At 42.3% G+C, this 25,900-nt stretch overlaps 1 protein-coding gene across 1 annotated transcript; it reads left to right on the top strand.

Annotated features, from left to right (window-relative positions):
- The first annotated feature begins 785 nt into the window (after positions 1-785).
- Positions 786-20,745, top strand: LOC135554102 (ubiquitin carboxyl-terminal hydrolase 31-like). Its single transcript, XM_064986162.1, has 16 exons — positions 786-2,106; positions 2,271-2,402; positions 3,572-3,666; positions 3,771-3,863; positions 5,214-5,349; positions 6,099-6,246; positions 6,410-6,590; positions 8,193-8,304; positions 10,693-10,787; positions 11,718-11,795; positions 13,319-13,448; positions 14,066-14,185; positions 14,472-14,697; positions 14,833-14,991; positions 15,192-15,347; positions 15,538-20,745. Exons 1-16 carry the CDS (start codon positions 1,543-1,545, stop codon positions 17,004-17,006), a joined length of 3,894 nt encoding a protein of 1,297 aa, XP_064842234.1. The 5' UTR covers positions 786-1,542; the 3' UTR covers positions 17,007-20,745.
- Positions 20,746-25,900: the final 5,155 nt, after the last annotated feature.

Raw genomic sequence — 25,900 nt, 5'->3', positions numbered from 1 at the left:
GAAGACATGCTGATTGGTGGGTAATGAGTAGGAGGCGGGCACAATGAAGACTCAAATTAAAATTGGTTTTATGCTGGTGACCTTGACTGCTGATTCCCTCATCAGACTGATTCTCTTTCCTCCAACATCAATCTAAAATATATATATTGTTTTACTATGTCTCTGTGTTTTGCGTTTTAGTAGATCATGGAGCTAAATGTTGTATTTTGATATGTGTAATATGTCTAATATGTGTATGCGATAGGTTACATAAAATTCAATAAAGCTAAATCCATCACTGTATGATGTAGGCTATATGGTGAGGCCATTTAGCCAAGACGTGGCAGTCACAGATTGATTCCACCATCCTATTTGTTGTACATTTTGTATGTTGTGGTGCATTAAAATACCAGTAGACCAACTTGATGTCAGACTGGATCACAGTGGGAACTGAAAAATACCACCTCTCAGATTTCATTAACCCCATTATCATAGGGCCCCACCCTGTACTATAGGAGACCCAACCCCCTCATACTTTCAACCCCCCCCCCCCCCAAAAAAAAGCAATTATTTATGTCAGTCTTACAACCAATATTTTTTTGGACTGTCCATAGATCAGGAAGTATTTAATTAATTGTCAACTGCATGATTATGGATAGGCCTACATTTGAAAAAAAAAAAAAAACATTTACTTTATTATTCAATAGTACACGTTTTGAGATACAAAACGTTTGATTTATGGAAGAAAAAAAGGCACAGTGGAACACCTCTCTCCCCCATATGTATTTTGGCGTTGACTCTGTTACGTCAGCTGTTTCTCTGCTGTCCTGCAGTGTCCCTATTTTTGTAGCTGAAAGTGTGAGGAACTGACTCTGTTGCAGTGGAAAATCGGATTTCGGAGAACATTTCAGCTTGGAAAGCATAGGACATTTTACAATCCCACTCAAATTAACCAAGGACACGGATTTAAACGTCTCTGCTTGGTAACTACATTTTTATTTTCGGATGGGATGGAAGGACACTTCTGCGCAAGGGACTCTTATGCAGTGGCTAGCAGCTAATGTTCAAATGCTAACTATAAAAACAATCAGCTAGCTACAAGAAACGATTTGCATGAACGTCAGCGAATAAACTGACTTGTTTAGCATATACAAATGCATTCCGACAGTTTATTGTAATTTGTGTATTTTACTAAATTGAATCACATAAAATGGATTAATGGATAGTTTGCAAGCTAGCCAGCCAATTTAGCTAACTAGCTAGCTATGGATAGTTGCTGTTCTTGTGTTAGCTGACACGCTAAGGTTAGCTATCCAATTAAGCCAACATAACGCTTGTCTTTGAAAATGTGTTGCCTCGTATTTAATGGTAGTCAATACTATAACGTTACCCCTAGTATGGGAAATATATCCCAACAAGCTACTGTTAGCTATCTAGCTAGTTGATGGGTTGAGATGTAACTTGACTTCCCAATTAAGATGTAGCACGAGACAGCTGAAAGTTAGTTTGCTTGATAGCTCAGCTCATTCCTCACAGGAAAGATTGTATTTAGAAATTTATTGCATGAGGGGATGCCCAACAAGTCAGGCAATCATGTCTAGTAAAGCCATGACCAAAGAGAAGAAATCTGGTAGCTTCAGCAAGAAACTCTTCAGACGAAGCTCTGTGCGCTCCGTGGGTAGTTTTATGGGCAGAGTCCTCAAGACCCTGTCAACCTTGTCCCATTTTGGATCAGACGGGCATGCTATTGAAGGTGACAAAGACGATGGGGGTTTCACATTATTCAAAACGGGAGGCAAAGATTCACCAGCTTTGGATGATAGTGACCGTTTCCTCGGAGAGAAGGTCCCTGGAGTGTCTGGTCTCAAAAACCATGGTAACACTTGTTTCATGAATGCCATCCTCCAGTGCCTGAGTAACACTGAACTCTTTGCTGAGTATTTGGCACTGGAACAATACAGGGGAGTAGAGGAAACGGATGAGGAGAAGGAGAAACCGAAGACAAACGGTGTGCATTTGGGGAGGAAGGGCCCTCATGACAGAGGCGAGGTGACAGAGCAGCTGTCTGGACTGGTCCGGGCCCTGTGGACATTTGAATACACCCCACAGCACAGCAGGGAGTTCAAAGTAAGTTGGTACAATGTATCATAAAGCAAGACTGCTTCTCTCACAGAACTGCATTTGGCCCTATACTACACGTCTTTGAAATGGTCAAATACATTTAGGCTACATCATACTTCTGAGACTAGGCTATCACCAGAATTTTCAAGCAGTGTTGCTGTTTGTTGCAGAATGCCGTCTCAAAGAGCGCTTTGCAGTATAAAGGCAATGCTCAGCATGACGCTCAGGAGTTTCTGCTCTGGCTTCTGGACAGGGTACATGAAGACCTCAACAACCATCCCAACAACAGGCCTTCCATTAAGGTAAACTTTTGTTTGCGCATCATAGAGTTAGGGCCTACTAATGCAACTTCAGGAACGGTGGTAGTGGCCAGCACAACGAGACAGTGATGTGACCTCGAGCTAGCAGTGAATGGAGCTGTACCTGAGGTGAGTCAGCAGTCTGCGTGGACGAGGTGGCTGGCTAATTCTGATGTCCTTTGAAGACTCATTCAGACATTCCAAACGGAATAACATTTGAGCGGTAAGGGCCTGGCATCCTGCAGGGCAGATTTACTGACCTAACCCATTTCTGAACGCAGAGCCCCTTATCATGCATCAATCTTCCAGAGCACTGGGACAAACAAATTAGGAGAGAGAGCTCACTTCCCTACTTTACGGTGTGCTGACGGATTCATCTCCTGTGGGAGAATGAACAGGAAGTGATGGTGTTCTGTGTCCCCTTCCTGGATTGCTTCCCATCTGAAACAGCTTGGAACAGTTTGTGCATATATTATGGTGAAATTTTGTTTGTTTTGGTCTTAGGCAAGGATTTTTCAGCTGTTCGTGCTGACATTCTATCTAGAGGCAAGCCAAAAATGTGTAGCCGAAGTCTACGCTCCTTTGTTGGTGATTGGTCAACAGTAGGGATTATTCAATGTAGAGTTTGTCATCACAAATTGTCTTCATTCAAATTTTGTTCACTTGAAAAGTAAAATTGTGCGACTTAGATCTCCTCTGCAAAAACGTAAAAATTTATGACAGATTTCTTGAGTTATCTTAGATGAATTCTGACTGTTGAGGAAGTTTATACTGGCTACGGTGTCTTAAATGGACAAATGGTACTATTGTCACTTTCTCATTTTTCAAGCAAAGGTCTTTTAAGGGAGTAAGTGAGCACATTCGTTTGGATCACCTTAGGCGCCAGCCTGAACCGAAGCATGAAGAAGACTTTAGACATGCAGAGTGAGAGACGTGACCTGAATAGACCCCACAGAGCTTTGTTGATTAGCCTGCCTTGTTAAAGGCTCATAGTTCCTTGAGGATAAGTCAGAGGAGCCGCAGCGTCACAAGTAGTTTTATTTTGTATTTTGGTCTCTTATCCTTTCTATGTCTTTCAGACAGATGGATGCTCAGTGACTAGAATACAGCCTCAATATCCTAAATTGTCTAATATGCAGTAGGAGCTCATCCACTCTGTTTTGTCCTATTAGCCACCAGTGGAAGAGGATGATGGGGGCCTAGAGGGGCCTTCTCTTCCGCTCTCAACCGGTTCATTTGTGCAAGAGCTATTTCAGGCCCAGTACAGGTGGGTCTTATTTGATGCTTACCCCTGAGTGGTTTTATATTCTCCATTCTGTTTATTCCTCATGACTTCTTCTGAGACAAATTAGTTCCCTTTCTTACCAACAGGTCGTCGCTCACCTGCCCGCATTGCCAAAAACAGAGCAACACCTTTGATCCTTTCCTTTGCATCTCCCTGCCCATCCTCTTACCTCACACAAGGTGAGTACACACCTCTGCTGTGTTCCATCATTGGGTCTGATGGGAGGAACAAGACTGTTGACAAGTGTTGAAATGTACATCTTGAGACTATTTGAGACTGCGGTTCATTTCAATTTCCCAGGGATGCGGAAGCAAAGTAAATAAGAAGGAATGTCGTTTGGGGCCAAAGTCTCCAAAATGGCATATATCTGCAGACCAAACCAAGCCAGTAATTACGTGACTATTCTATTTCTAAAGTCAATTTAAGGGCTACATGCCCAGAAAACACTAAATGGCTAAAGTAAAAAAGGGAAATGGACTTAGTTTTAAATCTGAAATAAAGATGTAGGCCTATGACTTTTTAGAAATATGTTGAGTTCTTCTCTGTCATAGTTTAAGTATTTTGAGTTTTATTATTTGTGCCTAGCAGTCAAAACCACCTTTAAGCTCACTCAGCTGATGATTCATAATGCTCCTAAACGGAGGTATCTGGGACATGCCTGGCCTTTTTTTGTCCTCATGATACAGTGATGCTATTTTTACAATGGTGTTATACTGTCACATCAAGGAGAGAGCGCCTGTTCGATGCAGATTCTTTTTTTAAGCCACTAAATTCATTGCTGTCCGTGCATTATTAAAGATGGGAAGAATGAGGTGAAATTAGGAGATAGGCAGTGGCAAATGATGTCCCATTAGTCCTCTGGCTGTCATCTGATTGATGACAGAATAATGGTCCTCCAGACCAAGGCTCAGTGGCTCACCACTCTGGCTTCACTACTACTTCGTCCTTCTCCCAGAAACACAATTCTGTTACTCAACTTTGGGTTATCTGTTATCACTAGTCTGAAGCATCTAGTTTATTTATCTGAATAAAAATGTTCTGCTAAGCCTGTTATGCCACTGTTTCTGGCCATAGCGGATGTTAAGACCGATCCCGCATAACTGGAGTTCAAATGACAGAGAAACTCGGAAATGGCAACCATCTTAAAAATGAGGGTTCTTCAGACTGTAGGGTGTCTCAAACTGAACTCCTGAAAAAGCTGCGCCTGCTGGCTGAGTTCTTAGTGTCAGCTTAGAGTAGCACTGATCCACACAGTCATCAGAAAAATCCTGCTCAGTGCTCTCACAGAGTAATTATAAATTAGCAGTCTACAGACAGTGTTGTAGCAGCATTACTAGAGGAGGTGGAAACGTGTCCTCTCCTAGGAGGTTGATTATTGGACTTAATTGTGTTTAATTTGGCCAAAGTTGAGTTTGTCCATTCTGTTATTTCCTGGCCTTTGTCAGTGGTTTTTATCTGGTGTTTTGTAATTCCTTATATGGTGCCAATATTTGATCCCTGTCATTCCCATGTTTCCTCTCTCTTACCAGGCCTCTGTATGTGACAGTGGTCTACCAGGGGAAGTACTCTCACTGTATGAGGATCGGCGTGGCCGTGCCCCTGAACAGCACCGTGTCCAGACTCCGAGATGCTGTGTCACGTGAGACCAAGATCCCCCAGGACCAGGTGCTGCTTCCTTCCTGCTCTCTTATCCCTCGCAGCCTCAGCTCTGTCTTACTAGGTTACATACATGCAGAAGTGAACTTGAATGCTTTATTTTCTGGTGGTACCTAGCTGCTAAGGATTGTTATCTGAAAATAACAGTAAAGGAGTACCCTACCTAGGCTTACTTTTTCATTTAATGATTCATCCCTGGGTACTAGACTGATTGTACCAGCAGGTGTGCTCATTTCAGTACTAATAGCTGCTTTACAGTGTTGTTGTAAGTACTATTAGGCTAGTGCATCATAGCCTCTAATCAGGATGAAGGGATCACTCGAACAGAGCCCATTGTATCCCAGAACAACAGAACTGATGCCTTGGGTTTGATGTGGTTGAAATGTTCATACAGTGCTCTCATTGGATTACATTAAGCAGAACACTAGTGTGTGTGTGACATCCTGGTCAGAATAAGAAAAGTTGTCATGATTTGAGGGATAGGGCAAGGACTCCAGGAGAAAGGGAGGGGGTTTTCAGTCATAGTGTGTAACCTTCCATATTTACCATTGTTCTGTATTTGCAGAAGAGGTAGTAGGCCAATACACTGAAGAGAATATTGATGTTGTTTATTTATATTCTGTAATTCATTCACTCAAATGGGCATGGCCTAACTCTAATCTGTTTCACCATCTTATCTGAATAAAAGGTTTCAGTGTTGACTAAATGGCAGCAGCGTATTGACTTGTTTTGGCCTTCTCCGCTTGCCTCTGATTCAGTTTGTTTTGACGGAGATGTACTATGACGGTTTCCACCGCTCCTTCTGTGATGACGACGACGATCTCGATATCATTCAGGAGAGCGACTCCATCTTTGCCTTTGAGACGCCTGAGACCTTCAGACTCGAGAACATTAGAACCAAGAGAGGTACCGCTTCACTATTCATCTACTGTTGATATCACATTATTCAATACGTTTTGGGCATTTCTCAATTAAAGTTTTTTTTGGCAGTGTACTTGTCATGCATTTTGTATAATGTATATTGAACTATTGACTGAGTATCACTGACCGATTGGGATTTGAAATCCAGGGAGTCTCCTTGCCAACCTGAACCAGAACAACTTAAAGTTTGGGAGTGAGATGAGCAGGACTCCATCTTTCATGCAAGGAGCTGTGAATCCTGCCACTACGTTGGCCAATAAGAACACGGGGGTCGACAAGATGATCCTGCTTATCTGTAACCGAGCCTGCACCGGTCACCAAGGGAGGAGGTACTATAGAGATGTAATATTAATAATATTGACTGCAATGTTGGAATTGTATTTCTATGGGTACTACAGCCCAGTGTTTTCCACTGTCCTCTGAAACCGTTACACCATGCAGGTCAAATTATATGTGTTATATTAAACCTCTTATGCATGAGACATCATATCGATCCCGTTAGTGGGATCTTAGCCCAACAGCCAGTGAAAGGGCGTCAAAACAACAGAAATCTCAGAATTCAAATTCCTCAAACATAGAAGTATTTTACACCATTTTAAAGATAAACTTGTTGTTAAGTGTCCGATTTTATAAATGCTTCACGACGAAAGCACACCAAACAATTATGTTAGGTCTGCACCTAGTCACAGAAAAGCACAGCCATTTTTCCAGCCAAAGAGAGGAGTCACAAAAAGCAGAAATGGAGATAAAATTAATCACTAACTTTGAGTTTCATCAGATGACAGTCATAGGACTTCATGTTACACAATACATGTATGTTTTGTTCGATAAAGTTAATATTTATATCCAAATCTCAGTTTACATTCATGCGTTATGTTCAGTAGTTCCAAAACATCCTGTGATTTTGCAGAGAGCCACGTCAATTTACAGAAATACTCATCATAAATGTTGATGAAAATACAAGTGTCATGCAATGAACTTTAGATCAACTTCTCCTTAATGCAACCGCTGTGTCAGATTTCAAAAAAGCTTTACCGAAAAAGCACACCATGCAATAATCTGAGTACAGCGCTCAAACAACAAAACAAGCAATACAGATATCCACCATGTTGTGAAGTCAACATAAGTCAGAAATAGCATTATAAATATTCACTTACCGTTGATGATCTTCATCAGAATGCACTCCCAGGAATCCCAGTTCCACAATAAATGTTTGATTTATTCGATAAAGTCCATCATTTATGTCCAATACCTCCTTTTTGTTTGCGCGTTTAGCCCAGTAATCCAAATTCATGAGGCGAGAGCAGATAAAGTCCAAAAGTTCCGTTACAGTCCGTAGAAACATGTCAAAACGATGTATAGAATCAATCTTTAGGATTTTCTTAACCTAAATCTTCAATAATGTTCCAACCGGAGAATTCCTTTGTCTTCAGAAATGTATGGGAATGCAAACTAACTCTCACGTGAACGCGTGTGACCAGCTCATGCCACTCTGGCAGACCTCTGACTCATTCAGCTCCCATTCCCCCCTTCCTCCACAGTAGAAACATCAAACACGGTTTTAAAGACTGTTGACATCTAGTGGAAGCCCTAGGAAGTGCAATATGACCCCATAGACACTGTATATTCGATAGGCAATGAGTTGAAAAACTACAAACCTCAGAATTCCCACCAGATTCTTTCTCATGTTTTTGCCTGCTATATGAGTTCTGTTATACTCACAAACATCATTCAAACCGTTTTAGAAACTTCAGAGTGTTTTCTATCCAAATATACTAATACTATGCATATCTTTGCTTCTGGGACTGAGTTGCAGGCAGTTTACTCTGGGCTTCTTACTCATCCAAGCTACTCAATACTGCCCAAAGCCATAAGAAGTTAACAGACTCCAAGTATACCTTAACAGGAGAATATCATGCCCTCTGTTCCAGGTTTGGTCTTCCATTTGTACTGTACATGGATCGCACTGTGACCTGGGATATCCTGCAGAAGGAGATCCTGGAGAAGATGCATCACCTGCTCAGACCAGGAGTTTACATTCAGGTGGGTGGAGGATAGTGAATGGAAAAACCCCCACAGAATGCAGGTTAAAAAAATAAAATGAAATGGCTAAAGTCTGAATTAAAAACTGTGCAGGCTTTCACTAGTAGGCACTCTGGTTTACTGCATTTAACCCCCGAGATTCGATAAATTACATAACAAAAAATCCCAATCAAAATCTCAGTTTAAGCTAGAGATGTTTTTTTTTTGCATTGGATGCCTCTCAGACCATGAGACGTCGCAAAAATCGTTCTTCTCACGAAAACGTCTGTAGCATCTGATCAGTTTGTCCTAGAAACTATTATGACCACTCTATGCAAAGGTAAGACTCCCACAAACTCAATTTTGCTCTATGACCCCCACAAGTGTCTCAGGACTCATCTGAAGATAACCGGTACCGGTTTTAAAAAACTATGTATGTATGAAGGTTGTTTTGTGCTACCCAAAAAAGGGGTTAAATATGTGTAAAAAAAATATACACTAACTGTTCAAAAGTTTGGTTCACTTTTCCTCGTTTTCCATGAAAACACTCATTAAATGAATAGGAAATATAGTCAAGATGTTGACAAGGTTATAAATAATGATTTTTATTTGAAATAATAATTCTGTCCTTTTGTTTTCATCAAAAAAATCCTCAATTTGCAGCAATTACTGCCTTGCAGACCTTTGGCATTCAAGTTGTCAATTTCTTGAGGTAATCTGAAGAGATTTCACCCCATGGTTCCTGAAGCACCTCCCACAAGTTGGATTGGCTTGATGGGCACTTCTTACGTACCATACGGTCAAGCTGCTCCCACAACAGCTCAATAGGGTTGAGATCCGGTGACTATAATAGTTCTTGCATAGTTTGGAGCTGTGCTTTGGGTCATTGTCCTGTTGTAGGAGGAAATTGGCTCCAATTAAGCACCGTCCTCAGGGTATGCCATGGCGTTGCAAAATGGAGTGATAGCCTTCGTCAAGATCCCTTTTACCCTGTACAAATATCCCACTTTACCACCACCAAATCACACCCAGACCATCACATTGCCCCCACCATGCTTGACAGATGACATCAAGCACTCCTCCAGCATCTCACTAATGTTGTTTGATCTGAACACCTGAAATTTTAGGTTTGTCTTTCCGTAACACTTTTGTCCAATCTTCCTCTGCCCCGTGTCTGTGTTTTGCCCATCTCAATCTTTTCTTTTAATTGGCCCGTCTGAAATATGGCTTTTTCTTTGCAACTCTGCCTAGAAGGCCAGCATCCCAGAGTCGCCTCTTCACTGTTGACGTTGAGACTGGTGTTTTTCGGATACTATTTAATGAAGCTCCCAGTTGAGGGCTTGTGAGGCGTCTTTTTCTCAAACTAGACACTCTAATGTACTTGTCCTCTTGCTCAGTTGTGCACCGGGGCCTCCCACTCCTCTTTCTATTCTGCTAAGAGCCAGTTTGCGCGGTTCAGTGAAGGGAGGAGAACACAGTGTTGTACGAGATCTTCAGTTTCTTGGCAATTTCTCGCATGGAAGAGCCTTCATTTCTCAGAACAAGAATAGACTGATGAGTTTCAGAAGAAAGTTCTTTGTTTCTGGCCATTTTGAGCCTGTAATTGAACCCACAAATGCTGATGCTCCAGATACTCAACTAGTCTAAAGAAGGCCAGTTTTATTGCTTCTATAATTAGAACAGTTTTCAGCTGTGCTAACATAATTGCAAAAGGATTTTCTAATGATTAATTAGCCTTTTTAAAATGATAAACTTTGATTAGCTAACACAACATGCCATTGGAACACAGGAGTGATGGTTGTTGATAATGGGCCTTTACGCCTATGTAGGCATACAAAAATCTGCGTTTTCCAGCTACAATAGTCATTTACAACTTTAACAATGTTTACACTGTATTTCTGATCAATTTGATGTTATTTTAATGGACCAATAATTAGCTTTTCTTTCCAAAACAAGGACATTTCCTTGTTTTTTTATGTCCTAGATTTAGAACAGACACTTAAACCTTGTTTCTTCGGATTTATTTTTTGATTGTCCTTTTTGCCATTCCTGAATGCGTTATTCAATGCATTTCTATGGGCTTTAGTAGTAAAGGCCAAAATCAGTATTTTATCAAATACATTTTTATTTTATTTTTGTACAAAAGTGTCCTAAATTTCATGATCAAGTATGACCATCTTAAAACAATTCCATATCAGTTCAGCATCCCCTATCCTCCAATGTCTTAGACTCTAAATAAATAAACAGTTGATTCTCATGTAAGGGCTTGTTAGACGTTTAAGTTGCCTCATTGGATAGAATGCTGTTGGTCTGGTTTGAAAAGCACGGCCATGGCAACATGTCCATACGTAGCAGTCAGGTGGTGGGAATAGGGATTGTGAGTAACTAAAGTCCTGGTATTATCTGCAGGTGGGGCCCTTCAGCCTACGAGTGGTTGGTGTGGTTGGCATCACGTACCTCCTGCCCCAAGAGGAGCAGCCTCTCTGTCACCCAACAGTGGAAAGGTCAGTCTCCTTGTTATTCTCGGTCCTCTGTAGCTCAGTTGGTAGATCATGGCACTTGCAACTCCAGGATAGTGTGTTCAATTTCCAGGACCACCAATACAGATGTGATATCTTCATTTGGCCAGTTTCTATTTTATGTGGATCTTAATTAATGGACATTTTTGTAGGGGTTTATACATTTTTCATTAAACCTCGAATGCAATAAGTTTGCATTGTGCATGAAAATTCTCTGCGACAACAGAGTGATCAAATTGAGAAAGCACATCTGTATGCAAAAAGCAAAAAAATTAATGTATGCACGCATGACGGTAAGTCGATTTGGATAAAAGTGTCTGCTAAATGGCATATTTTATATTATCATTCAACTATAGCTCTCAACCAGGGTCATGTTCAGTAGGGCACATAGCAAAATGTTTCTCACCAGAAAAATATAATTTGTGTTCAGGTAGTATCTCCTCTTTTTTCAAAACGTTTTCTTCCTACTGAACACAACCTCCTCTCACCAATTCACAATTTTGTTTATAGTTTACTGCCTCCTTGTAATCCTCAAACCACACTTGAATGCCAGATCAGATGCTCTGATGTCACCAGAACAGTTAAATGGCGTGCCTTTACATGTTTTGGTATCTGTTTCTTCACACATTGCTTGCTCAGCAGGTTTGGTTTATAGTTTATCCCAGTTGCTGATTCAATTGAATAGAATGGAAGTTTGTTGAATAGAATGGGAGTTTGTCACACAGTACACACACTAAAAAGCTGGATAGATATGTGTACAGCAGGCAAAAAGACAGCCACGGGTAATGTAAATCCAATTCACTTAGATTTGTAGTGTTTTGAAGATAAGAGGAATACAGCTTGTTGGTTGATATGTGTTTAAGTTGTGAAGCTGGCTTATTCTCGTTTTTCCTCAACATAATCTTTCCTTGGCAGAGCATACAAGTCCTGTGGCCAGGGGGGACCGTCGCACGTCAAGATAGTGGTGGAGTGGGACAAAGAGACCAAGGATTAGTGAGTGAACGCTGCACAACCATATTGCTGTTGCTCTGCATCTCTTTGATAAACACCATGTTTCTGGGTGTTTGTGGTGAGATTTATCCTGCAGGGAAATACAGGCCCATAAATGATCCCTATAAAGCCACTAGGGATGGGGACGATTATTAGAATATCCAAATGGATGTTAGTATTCGATTACTCTAAACTTTACTCTAAAGACCACTCTAAACTTTGCAGTTTTGTCACAAGACAACGCCACAGATATCTCAAATTTTGGGGGAGCGTGCAACGAGCATACTGACTGCAAGAATGTCTCCCAGAGCTGTTGCCAGAGAGTTTAATGTTAATTTCTCCGCTATAAGCCGCATCCATCGTTGTTTTAGAGAATTTGGCAGTACGTCCAACTGGCCTCACAACCACAGACCACGTGTAACCATGCCAGCCCGGGACCTCCACATACGGCTTTTTCACCTGCTGGATCGTCTGAGACCAGCCACCTGGACAGCTGATGAAACTAAGGAGTATTTGTCTCTAATAAAGCCCTTTTGTCAGGGACAAACTCATTCTGATTGGAAACTTGGCCTGGCTCCAAAGTGGATGGGTCTATGCCCTCCCAGATCCACATTGTTCTTTAAAACGTATGTATTTTGACTATCCGGATATTCGAATAGTGAAATAATTTCAAATGCACATCCCTTAAAGCCACCAAATATTCAATAAAATAGATTGTTTGACGATGTTTGTTTTTGCTTTAAGGCAAAAGTCCGCATGCTCAGTTCGGCAAGTGCCTTGCCGAAACCGGCTTAGCAAACCGAACGAGTGTGCTTGCATACTTTCTTAAAATACCTTCTCTTGATAAATATGAAAAAACCCGGCAATAGTACTGTTTGTCCATTTTGAGATGCCGTAGCTAGTATAAACTTACACATAAGTCAGAATGAATCGAAGATGACTCAAGAAATCTGTCATTAATTTTGACGTTTTTGCATAGTCGTGCAATTTTACATTTAACTAAGATGTCTGGTGCAGTATTCATTTTTGAATAAAAAAATGTGCATGAAAGCAAGCCATCTCTCGTTGAATGACAAAGGCTCTATTGAAGAATCATTACTGTTGACCAATCACCGACGAAGGGGTGTAGACTTCGCATTCCGACTTCGGCTCAGTTCGCCTACCGACTTCGGCTCAGTTCGCCTACCGACTTCGGCTCAGTTCGCCTACCGACTTCGGCTCAGTTCGGCTAATGCGCCCGAACAGCCGAAAAAACCCTTACCGAACTCCAAAATTAACAGAAATGTCACATAATGCCTTCATAATGTGCACAAACTCTTAGGAACTGTTTCGGCTGGGAAGCATCCTGGTGCCTTTAGACATTTGGAGACAGGATAACATAAAGGAATGAAATCCTTAATTATTAGACTACCTAAGCAATACCCACTTATTGGGAAGTGTCAGATTTAGTATTGCGTGTTAGGATTGGAGGCAGTGTGTTGAGTGATTTGATTGGCTGACTGTGATTCCCCTCCCCTTCCATGAAGTCTGTTTGGGCTCAATGAGGAAGAGTACATCCCTGATGCCGAGAGTGTGTATCTGCACAGAGAGCAACACCATCAGCCCCAGGCCTGCACCCTCGCTCAGTGCCTCCAGCTCTACACCAAAGAGGAGCAGGTAACACTGGAGTGCACCCATTGTGTTGGTACCACAAGGCCACACACACGCACATTGCGTTGGTACCACAAGGCCACACACACATGCATTGTGTTGGTATCACAAGGCCACACACACACACACATTGTGCTGAAACCACAAGGCCACATGCACACACATTGTGTTGGTACCACAAGGCCACACACACAATGTCTGTCGATGCTGTTGTATGTATTTAAACAAGAAAAGAGACCAGGAAAAAGGAATATTCTCTTCTTACCAGAGGGTTTGTTTATTATTCCACAGCTGAACATCCAATAGCCTTTAATTTGGTTGAAATGCTGAGGGTGCTGGATATTCTGCCCCTAATTCTAGGTTTGAAATACAGCATTTTTATTAAGGCTTCTCTCTGTCTGGAAGGACACCAGATAGACTGAATATACACTGTGGTTAGCAGAGGCTGGAGGTGGTCAGTTTAAGAACTGGCACTGGTCACAGAAATGAGGGTGCTGTGAAAACATGGAGTAGAGTAGTCCGGAACTCCCTCTGTGAGTGAGACTGATTTAAAAGCACTGCGGTGGGAGATTTTCCTTGATGGCTGTGTGTGTGTGCGTATGGGTGGGCTGTCTCTGTTCCAGCTGGCCCCAGATGATGCCTGGCGCTGCCCCCACTGCAAGCAGCTGCAGCAAGGCCACATCAAGCTCAGCCTGTGGACCCTGCCTGATGTGCTCATACTGCACCTCAAGAGGTTCAGACAGGTACTGCAGCAGCAACACAGCATTCAGCACCCCCTCCAATTCCCCCACTGAAAATTGTGTCCAATAATTCCTGTTTTGTTTTAGTAACGGTAGTTTCTCATGCTTTGGGTGGCCCGACTGGTTCCTATTCTTGGTTTGCCTTCAGTCAGTGTTGCTTGTTCTGTCTTGTCCATGTTCAGTCACTGCCACTCAGTCTTACCCGGTGACCAATCTCCTGCCTGTCGAAGAGGCAGGTGTAGCGCCAGTTCAGTTGACTGGGTACTGTGTTTACTGCTGTGTCCTGTAGGAGGCTGACAGGAGGGTGAAGATGCAGAACATGGTGCGGTTCCCTCTGCTTGGCATGGACATGGCTCCTCACATGGTGAAGAGGTCCCAGAGCAGCTGGAGCCTGCCCTCTCACTGGTCACCATGGAGACGACCCTACGGCCTTGGGCGTAACCCTGACGACTACCTGTACGACCTGTACGCTGTCTGCAATCACCACGGAAACATGCATGGAGGCCACTACACAGGTAAGACCGGTGGTTTAGCAGTAAGGTGGTAGTAGTCACTGACTACTGACTGGACGTAGATGGATAGGAAAATAACACTACATTCTGACAGTTTCTTTACCATCACCCTAAATCTCTTGTTCTTCTAACCCCCAGCTTACTGTAAGAACTCTGTTGACGGCCAGTGGTACTGCTTTGACGACAGTGAGGTCCAGCCCGTCGCTGATGATGATGTGTGTCAGCAGACGGCCTACATCTTGTTCTACCAGAGGAGGAACACAATCCCCTCCTGGTCCGCCAACAGCTCCGTAGCAGGTCAGTGGTGACTTCTTGGAGTGTGGGATTTTCCTGACACTAATGTTTTGTTAAGATGGTGTATTACGTGGTGCTACAGGAGAAATGCCATTAAGTGACATTAAAACTGTCACATAACACTCTTAGTTGGACAGGAGCATCAACATCTTGGTTATCTTTGAGAGACCTGAGGGGTTGATTGTCATGTCTATCTGTGCCAGGCTCCACCAGCTCATCTCTGTGTGACCACTGGGTGAACCGTCTCCAAGGCAGCAGGCCGGCCAGCCTGGCTTCCGGGGCCTCCTCCAGACGCACCTCTCTGGCCTCCCTGGGCGAGTCGGTGGAGTTCACCACAGGGGACCGCAGCGAAGATGACGGTGAGATACACTAGGTTTCTCTGTCTTTCTCCATTTTCAGCTCTTTTGCCCTCCTCTCCCCCTCCTTTAGCTAATTATTTCTAACCTTACAGGAGCTGTTACTATGCCCAGTTGAGAAAAAGGGGCATTAAAGTATCCTTTCATTGAGTCTAGTGCATTAGTGTAAACTCATTTATTTGTATCTATTTAGGTGGATTTTCGACCCGTCCCTTTGTTCGGAGCATCCAGCGTCAGAGCTTGTCTTCCAGATCATCCATTGCCAGTCCTCTGGCCTTCAGTGAGAACAGCATGAAGCCCTCCTGGTCCCTCTCTGCCAAGCTCCATATGAGGTCTAACTCCCCCTCACGCTTCTCCCTGGACTCACGCTCCTCCCCCCCCTTGGAGAGGATAGGAGAGAGGGGAGAGGCCTGTGATGACAAGGTATCCACATCTTGCTTTGGTAGCTACAGCCGGCACGAGCGCTACCCTGGTGGCAGGGCCCCCTTGGCCATGATGGAGGGGAACAGCACCGACCAGGACCATGGCAGGAAGATCCTAGACGAAGTCTACTGCAGGGCCCCCACGCCGGCCGATAAGAAGAGCTCCAAGAGTGACCCGACGGACAACAACAACCAAATAACAGCCCTGGACCAAAATGCACAAGCCCCCCTGTCGAAAGAGCAGAAACGCAAGAGCAGCACCGCCGGATCTGCCCCGAAGTTAGAGAGCGCCGGGTCCAAAAAGAGTTCCACCAAGTCTGAGCCAGAGAAAAACTCCAAGAAGCGCCAGTGTTCGTTCTCCACCCCCAAATCCTCTACATCCCAAATGTCTTCCAGCCCTGTGGTGAAGGGCCCCAAGGTGACCAACTCTAAAGACAAGACCACCAGCAGCAGCACCGCTACGCCCACCAGGACCCCGTCCAAAAAGAAAGAGTTTTTGTCTTCCAAGGCTTCTGACTCGGCAGCTGGAACCCCCCAGCGCAAGCAGCGCATCTCCACGCCGCAGTCCTCCGCTTCCCCCTCCCCCACCGTAAAGAAGAGTGCCTCTGGCCTTGAGAAGACCACCTCTGGTCGGAAGAAGCTGCTGGAGAGGAGCTGCAGTCGGGACTCAGGGTTGGTAAGCCCTCTGGTTGATAGACCACGCTGGGGCAGCAACGCTGCAGCCAGGACCCCCACCAAGACTGCTGCAGAGGGGGTCCGTCCAGAGAGGTTTTTGCGGAGTTCCATCAGCAGCTCCTCTGTCACCAGCCTGCGCTCCCCCAGCGTCTCCTGCAGGGACCCTAGGCACAGCAACAAGTCAGAGGACAAGGGCTTGTCGTTCTTCAAGAACGCCCTGCGCCAGAGAGAGTCCCGCCGGTCGGCCGATCTGGGTAAGACCAGCATCCTGGCCAAGAAGGCCTCTGAGAGGACAGCCAGGCTGAGCGTTCAGGAGGAGGATGGGTCGGCCAATGCCTCAGAGCATCACGTGAACGAGGTTGTCACTGAGGTAAAAGAGTCCTCCAAGCCCTCCACCCCAGTCAGACGCTCTCTGTTACCTATTATAGGCAAATCCAAGTCTTCCACTTCTGAATCCAGTCTTAATTCTCCCCCCAATGGGAAAAAGCCTCTTGAGAAGCAGGCGTCCTCCAGAAAGCTTTCTGCCATGCAATCTTCTGCACGCCCAACACCGAAGCCTCAATGACATCATATATCGATAGCAGTCTCATTGTTTTATGTACGCAGCAATTTTTTTTCCCATGTGCCTAAGATATAAATATATATAGATTGAGAGAGTATATAATATATATGTACTTGTATTTTTCTTTTCATAAGCAAGATGTAAATTATCAAAAGCGCCTTTATATCCTGTCATGGAACCAAATCATTGCCTTTGGCAAAGTATGGTATTAGTATACTACTGTACACAAAACTCAATAGGAATGTTTTAAGATAGCACTTTGTAAATACAGTATGGAATATTTTTCTTCAGAACAACGCTATACAGTAACTTAGTAAACAAAAAAATCTATTACTGTCAATTTTTATGTAATACTTTTACATGGTTTAAAAAGGTCACGTGAAACTAGAGTAACGGGTCTGGGACTTGACATTTAAGGCTGTTAAGGGTACACTAGTCTTAAGATAGTTTGTGGAGTAGTCTAAAATGTTACTCCTTTTCTACACCTGGTGCTGTTCAAAGGGCAATACTGGCACTGTTTTGAAATATTTAAAATGCTGAGGTTCTGAAATATAAAAAAAAAACGATCTATGTCAGGGGTCGGCAACAGGCGTCCTGTGTTGCGAAACCGCCCAGGAAGTGATTTTTTTGGGGGGTGTTGTGGGACTACCCAAAGTTTAGTATAAAGAAATGTATGTATGTATTTTGGGAATTAAGTTTTTGGTAAAAAAAAAAAATGTGTTTAGTTTAGGAACTCAAGTATTTTCTTGGATAAAAAAAAAAAGAGACGTGATCGTGTCTCAATGTAGTCAAGATATGAAATTATTGTATTTGAGAACAATCTGGGTTTTTTTTTGGCCTTAGTTGTGGTCAATTTGCAGTGTACAAATTATTCTAATTATGTCTCCCCCCCCCAACCATCCGCGGCTGAATCTAGTTGCCTACCCCTGATCTAGGTGTTACCAGTCCCGGTAGCACCTCAACCTGTGGTACCTCATGAGAGATTAATGTTTCTGCCATGTATGGAATAGCAAACAGAGGCTGCTGTATAGTACTGATAAAATCCATAACCGCTCATTTAAGTTGAACATTTGTGCTTATTTGCCTTTGTCCGGTCTTCAGATGAAGTCAATTCAATCTAAATAATGCACTGAATCCTTTTACTATTCTTTGCTGTTTACTTGAAGCATACCTACGTAACTGTACCACTGTCAGGCCCTGCATGGGATGTTCTCCTTAGTTGAATGATAGTTTGACGAGTCATTTAAGTCAGATCTGGTGCCACCCCCATATCTGCAAAGCTTTTCTAGCTGTAGCTTTGACCTGTTACTGAACTCTCCCTGTGTCTTGCTGTAACCCATTTGGTAATCTACCATGCCCAAGCCTTTCAGTGCAATAGTTCTCAACTGTTCATGCAATCGTCCTCAAGACTGTTCATCAGTCTTACCTTATATGATAACTTTAATTATGATTCGAAATACCAGGGTAAACCTTCTTGCTGGTCTGGCTGTAACATATTGAAATCTTCAGATACCCCTCTACTGAAATGGCATATTTTGTAATATTTCATATTTCGCTTACTGACAATGTAAGAGACCCAGTTTCTCCAGGGTCTTGAGATTTGCTATCTCTAACCTACTGCACCAAGTTTAATATTAAACCCAATTGGAGACATTTTGCTGCCTATAGCGACAGTTTGCCTGAAAGTGAAAACCCCCACTGTTACATATGAACTATTAACATGAATGATTGTGTAGGGATTCAGCAACAGTCTGACAACCTGTCACTTGTTATTGTTGCCCATGGCTACGCTGTCATTAAGTGAGCTGCTGCTAGCAAACACCGTTGAAATGGTGGGCTTTTGAACGAATAGCAGCTCTAGTTCACTGAATTACTTTGCCTTGACCTGAGGGGGTATACCACAAAGCAGAATCAATGAGTTAGCCAGCTAACTTTGATAAGCAACCAGAAATAACTATTGATTTTATGGTTAATTAAATCAATTAGAGCATACCCATTTCAAATGTAACTTTTTATTTTGTAGAAAGATATCAGAATATTTATGCAAGTTAGCTGGCTAACTCCATGATCCTGCTTTGTAGTTTACCCTTCTGAAGGCTTGTGTTGACTTCCAGATTTAATGTCTTGGCCTAAGCTCTAGTTTATCATGAGCTTGAGTCTCACTGGTGACCCGGGTTCTGAACCAGTTCGGTTACCCTGTTGCCATGTTACGAATACATAGAACCACATCTTTCACAAAATGTCCATTAAAAATATTCTCAACGTTTAGGTGATGAAAAGCTTTATTTTATGGCCCATTTTTGAATATATATTTTATTAGTGAAATCAGCTGCCTGCAACAATATTATCCTTTTTGGCTTTTAAGTATATGGTTGTGCCACTGTGTTGTCAATCGATGGAAACAACCATTTCAACACTGTGGAAAGAAGTATTGCATGATCATTCTAACGCATGCATGTCCTTAACTATGCAATATATTGTTGCTATGTGAACCAGAGAGTAAATGTACAATATATCCTATCTTCCAAATGCCAGCAATGGAGAGTATGGTTAGTGACTTCCATTGCTTTAATTGCAAACTTATGTTTTAGGGTTTTCATTACACTTCTTTTCTTCTTTTTTTTTTTACATGCGAGAATGTTACCACATTGTGAAACGGATGTAACCCAAAATCTTTAAGATGCTGAACATTTTGTATTTGTCTTGTTTTCTAACTTAAGTTTACACTAAATTGATTTAGTCTTGTGATTGTTTTAAGGGATTGTCTCTACCTTTTTTTTTTTTTTTACATTTTCATTGTGTCTGTTGTTTTCCAATATGCTGGAGTATGTGTTCAAAGGGTGCTCTCTTTTTTAAAGAGCAGGTTATCAGTCTTCTCCTTGCCCTCTTGTTCACCAGCAAGGACTTCATTATTAACACTACAGACTGACTCCATCTGTAGCTCAGTCATCTCATGTGTTGCCTGTGCACTCTGATCTCATTTCACTGTTCTATGAGCTGTTAGATTTAGGTATGAAGGGCATGTCAGTTAATGGATGAATGTCATTATTAAACAACGGGAGAACACTTTTGGTCTCGTAGTTGCCATAAAGACACCTGTTGTGGCATAGACTCCTAGAGTATATATGTGTCTAGGGCAGGGCTCTCCAACCCTGTTCCTGGAGAGCTCACGTCCGTGTAGGTTTCTGCTTCAACCCCAGTTGTAACCCATTCTGCTTATCAATCAGCTGATTATTAGAATCAGGTGTGCTAGATGAGGGTTGGAGGGAAAACCTACAGGATGGTAGCTCTGCCGGAACAGGGTTGGAGAACCCTGGTCGAGGACATCTGACATAGTTAGTGGTAGCTAATTACATAGTATAAATACCATGTCATTAATCAGTCATATGGTATTTGATTCATTCTTCTCTCCTTGAATGACACACTGGACTTTAGATACTGATTAGCGAATAGTACCAGGCAGCAGCTCACGTTTCTACAATACTACAATAACGCTATCTTAGTGGTTATCTGTACAGTAGTCTTCTGGAAGTAGTTCAAAAGGAGTCCAGGGAAATATTTGATGATGAAATAAGTTTGGGGAAGTGCATGAGACTGCATCAAACCTTTTTTATGTTAATTTATTTGTATGTTTTGTTTATAAAATAACAAATGTGTCAAAGAACACATTTCTTTGAAAGAGACATTATGTTGCTTTACCAATGCAAGAATAACATGTAAAATGTAATAAAAAAAATATGTAAAGCAATATATTGTATTGTACATGGTCCCTTTTTAATACACATCTTTTACATATCTCCAGTATTATGAAATGTTGTCCACTGTGACCCACTAGAGGGAGCTTGTCTCCTGTGATTGTTTTTGCTTTGCACAGTAAAGCCAGTTGATTTGACATCAGTTGTGCAACTGAATATCCTAAAACAAGTAGAATTGAATTGGTATAATTCTGACTCATGTAATTAGCCTACTACTTATTGTGGGATTATTTTTCCTCATTGTGAGGGTATAACTGGTTCATTCCTCCACGCCTGACCCCACCTTACATTGCATTAGGAGAAATCAAATGCATGTACTGCAATTAATTTGCAAGTGTGATTCCATGAAGTTAGAAAACCCTGAGCCTTTAGCAGGGTGCTGACTGCTAAATATTTACAGTACTGCCTGATGTTTGCAAGGAGCACTCCTGCAGCAATCCAGAGCCTATGCATTTTGTTACTCGGAACCCAACAGTCAACATTTCCAGCATGAACAGCATTTTATTTTATTTTTTATACATCTCCCATTCTTCCATTAAAGATGATGTTGGGTGGTGGTGGTGTATGGATGTGGTGAGTGTGAGAGAGCACAAGTCAATGCCTCAAGCTCTTACAGATACAAGATGGTGCTATGTTCCAAGTCTGGAGCAGCTATTTCTGAAGCTTATTATCGCAAGCAGCGAATAGGGAAGTGTCGGGGCTTGTAAATGTGTTTTTATCAGTGTTTTGCATGTCTTCTCGATTTGCACATTACAGAAAATGGTACCGCTTTCATCTCATCACACATTAACACGTGTGTTTTAACAGAACGATTACATGTTTTATTGAGTCTTGGGAGGATGTTTTCTCACAGATATTCTCTACTCATGTTTGGCATCACAGTTAAACACTTTTTTACTGACTAGATTTCAGAAGTTCATAATTTGATGACTTCATCTCTTCTGTTCATTGTTACACTGTGTGTGTGTGTGTGTGTGTTAATCTCCAGTCAGGTCCTAAAATATTGGCACCCTTGATTAAGATGAGCAAAGAATACTATAAATAATACATACTGAGCTATATTGTATGCTCAAAATGTTTTGAAAATTACTTTTATATTAATACAATTGCTCAGAGAAAGGGCTGATTAGCAAGTTATATATTTTTTTCTCAAATAGGTGGTGGTCAAAATGATTAGCACCCCTGTTTTCCATACCTTCCAATACCTCACCTTCCAAGGATAATGGCACTGAGCCTTTTTGAAAATGTTTTGAGATTGGAAACACATTGGGAGTGATCGTAGACCGTTCCTCCATACAGAATCTTTCCATATCCTTCATCTGCGCTCTTCAATTCAAACCACAGGTTTTCAATGGGGTTCAGGTCCGGAGAGATGGCCATTGAAATTTTTTTATTTTGTGGTTAATACTTAACCATTAATTTGTGGATTTTGATATGTGCTTGGGGTTATTGTCTTGCTGGAAGATCCACTTTTGGCCAAGTTTCAGCCTCCTGGCAGAGGCAACCAGGTTGTTGGCTAAAATGTCTTGGTACTGGGTGAAGTTCATGATGCGGCTGCCCTTAACCAAGACCCCCAGGACCAGTGGAAGCAAAATAGCCTTATAACATCAAAGATCTACCACCATATTTTACAGTAGTTATGGGGGTTCTTTTCTGCATATGTATCTTTCTTTAGATGCAAAGCCCATATCGTTGGCGTGGCTAAAGACCTATTTTCACGTCATCCAACAAATGTAAACGCCCGAGGGGTATACTATGAATGAAACTAGATCTACTCAGGCTTTTATAAAGCTAGGCAGCTTCAGTTAGCTTCACATTCCAGCTCAGGCTTCATTCGTACTATGACGGTGGATATTGCTCGTCTGCCTGCCGCCAACTCTAGCGGGCTTGTAACTGCGCGACATGCACGCGCAAAGACCAAACTTGATTGAGACAATGCTGAAACCATCAAAACATTTTTGTCGAAATCATAATGAAAGATAATTTACAATATCTTGCAAATTCAGCAGGCTATGATGTGAAATAGGCTAGAAGGTTATTTAATTTACGTATTGTTAATGCTGTTTTTGATGTGCTTTGGCGTGCTAATTCAATGCACACGATAACCTTTTTCCCCGCTCCTATTAGGATAGTACAATAACATTTCAACGAAGTATCTACTAACCCTAATCTTAACTATTACCCTAACCTTAACCCTTACAAAAATCCGTATATTAACCCTAACTGTGACCTTAGCAAGCAGTTGCTTATCAACAGATAGTTTGTTGATATTATGGTCATCTGTAGAGCACGTACAGATGGAAAATCTGAACTATCCCAATAAAGTGTGACCAATCATTTTTGTAATAGAAAAGTTTTACTGTGCATGATCTTTAAAATGTATCCTGTCATTACTCAATGTGTAATGTGATAGGTATTTGAATGATTAATTTTTTTACGAAACACTTTTGATTAATATATTTACCGGTCATCTTTCTCAAATGAGGGAATCTGGTTTCATTGGTGCACAACATGCGGCTGAGTCATCTCATTCAGGGTGAGTTAGCCTGCCCTGGAGAAGGTTCGTTCTGAAGCATGCGTTGCCATAGAAATGGCTAGCTAAAAGGTGAGCCACTTTCATATGATACGTTATCAGAGTTGACCAAAGTTACCTTCTAACTCAAACTTTGGTGTTATGTAGGCCGGCCCCCTTCTTCTTTTCTCACCAGGACTGCTCACTGAGACTTCTCTTAACAGGGCAGTCAGATGCCAGTCATCTCTGCCTTTCAGCCAGTATAAACCTGTAGTTAATGATGTCAGTCCATAGCCAGAGCTTCTGTTGAAGTAATCTGCAGACCATTTGGGCTGAGCCTAGCAGGCCTGATGATCTGTCAACCTCCTCCCACCACCCCGCTGTGTTCCTCTCCTCTGTCTGGCAGCTCTACATGCCCCTGGAACACAAAACCACATCCCTTTCATGTACTGGGAGTACCTGTAGAGATATTACACAATTTACCCCCACAACACATCCACCACCACTTCCATTGTCAGCCAGTCCAGGTTGTGAGGATGCATTTAAACTGATTTCAGTGTCTGAGATTCCAGCTGTAGGCATGAGAGAGAATCAGGATGGATGTGCTTTAACGGTGACTCCAGGGGAGAAAAATAGAAGTGTGAATGGAAATGTTGTTTGAACAATATGTGCTGTGAATGAGTCCCACTCCCACCAGTGCCAGACTCCATCGAAATAAAAGCCCAGTAAATCTAATCTAATCACTGTGTTGACAAAAAAAAAATCTGTCGTGCTGTTTTTTTTCTCCAAGGGCGGACGAACGTTGAAACTCAGAAAAATGAGTTGAATATTGATCAATGGAGGCCCTCCCCAGGGTGCTTGTTGCCCTCTAGCTGATATTGCTGGAAGAGAAATGGCACGCTAGTTTCATTAGCATTTTGCAATAAACAACATGTGGGTTGCCAAAACCATGCCAGAGTGAAGCCAGATGAGTGTAAGAAGAGCCCATCCTGGTTGTCTTTGCACAGGCATATCTCCCTGCATTTCTGTACGCCATGTCATACCATGCCATAAAAAGGGATTTGTGGCCTGGCAGAGCTCCAGAAGGCAAGCCATTTAAAATGTCCCCACACTTAACAGAAGATGCCATTTACTCACATTCTCCGTGCTTTGAAGCAGAGTGGAACCGACGTCCTCCTCTTTGCACTCAATAATATCAGTCTCCCACAGTAAAGGGCGAGTTACTTTAGTAATTCACATGCGGTTTTATCTCCTTTGTCCCGTATTTTGACTCTGCCCTAGAGAGTGCGGGGAACTTTGTAAGAAAATCGATAGTAATTGATTCTTGAGGGCTGGAGTAGCAGGTTGGAATTCACGGTAAGAGCTCTGGGAAGACGTAGACAGAGAGGCAGTAGTGAAGGAGTGCAGGAACCTGGGCTTAATATGCATGTGGCAGCTCAGCTAAAGGTCAGCAACATGAACCTGTCTTTAGCTACAGATTATTAAAGACGGTCACCGCACCGGGCGCACAGTTACTAAGGACCCAGAGGTAAGCCAAGTTAGAAATAAAAACACTACTGTCTCATCTTCTGTGATGTAGGGTAGTCGAGGTGGGGGCAGCACACAACTATGAGAAATAGTAGCAATTTTATTGGATTCCCAAGTGTCTTGCTCATAGCTGGTCTGAAGTACAGTAAAACATTGTAAAGCTGATTATCTATAGAGATAATCTACTGTAGGGAATGTAGTTTTGAATAAAAATGTATGATTTTAGGAAGCATGTGCCACCTTGGGTACAATCAATTCCTTTTTCGGTCTTGAACACAGGTCATTTCTCTCTAAGGAGTTTGTTTTGTTTCCTCCTTCATCTCCACTATCCACAACAGTGTTTGTCATTGCTAGTTAGTCCACATCAAACTGTCACATCAATGTCAGGATATTCTCTCTGTCTCTTCTCGTACTTTCTCACACTACTTGTTTGTTAGCCTCTCTTCCCCAACACTAGTCAATCAGCCCTTCACAGGCTGACTTTCAGACCAAGATAGCTACAGACACTGGCCATTGAAAAACCTTACCATGGAGAGAGAGACTGTTTCTCTGTGACAGGTCCAGCGGGTTACAGCTGACAGCTCCCAGATTGATGGCTGACATACTCCTTGTGTGTGTGTGTGTGTGTGTGTGTGTGTGTGTGTGTGTGTGTGTGTGTGTGTGTGTGTGTGTGTGTGTGTGTGTGTGTGTGTGTGTGTGTGTGTGGTGGAAAACTATTCCCAGTGGTGGTGTGGAATCCCTGACTGAAGGCCATATCCCTAATCATGACCACTGAATCAGGGGTAGACGTAACATAGTAAACGAAAATCCGGGATTCTCAAATTAGGATGATATGTTATTTATGGTATGAATTCATTTGTAGATGTCCATCATCTATTTCGTATTATGATATGTCACAAATTACAATTAATATGATATGTTGCGAATTACAATTATTATATGTTATGAAATGCAATTCTTATACGTTACGATTTCCAATTTGTTGTGGCTAACACTAGGTAGGTGGCTAATACCAACTTTAGTTAGGTGGCCCTACATTAGCTAGGCTAGAGATTACATTTAGGGTTAAGGTTAGGAGTTAGGTTAAATGGTTAAGGTTATGT

This window comes from Oncorhynchus masou, chromosome 14, assembly GCF_036934945.1.
Source record: "Oncorhynchus masou masou isolate Uvic2021 chromosome 14, UVic_Omas_1.1, whole genome shotgun sequence".
Classification (NCBI taxonomy): Eukaryota; Metazoa; Chordata; class Actinopteri; order Salmoniformes; family Salmonidae; genus Oncorhynchus; species Oncorhynchus masou.
Note: the sequence above shows the minus strand (reverse complement) of the source record. Positions and strands in the feature narration are given on the sequence as shown.

Bases quoted from the DNA above. Each gene is read 5' to 3' on its own strand.
- LOC135554102 (XM_064986162.1), top strand. From the start codon at position 1,543: ATGAGGGGATGCCCAACAAGTCAGGCAATCATGTCTAGTAAAGCCATG. The intron at 8,305-10,692 runs GTGGGTGGAGGA...TATTATCTGCAG, and splicing joins GACCAGGAGTTTACATTCAG to GTGGGGCCCTTCAGCCTACG. The intron at 14,186-14,471 runs GTACTGCAGCAG...TGTGTCCTGTAG, and splicing joins ACCTCAAGAGGTTCAGACAG to GAGGCTGACAGGAGGGTGAA.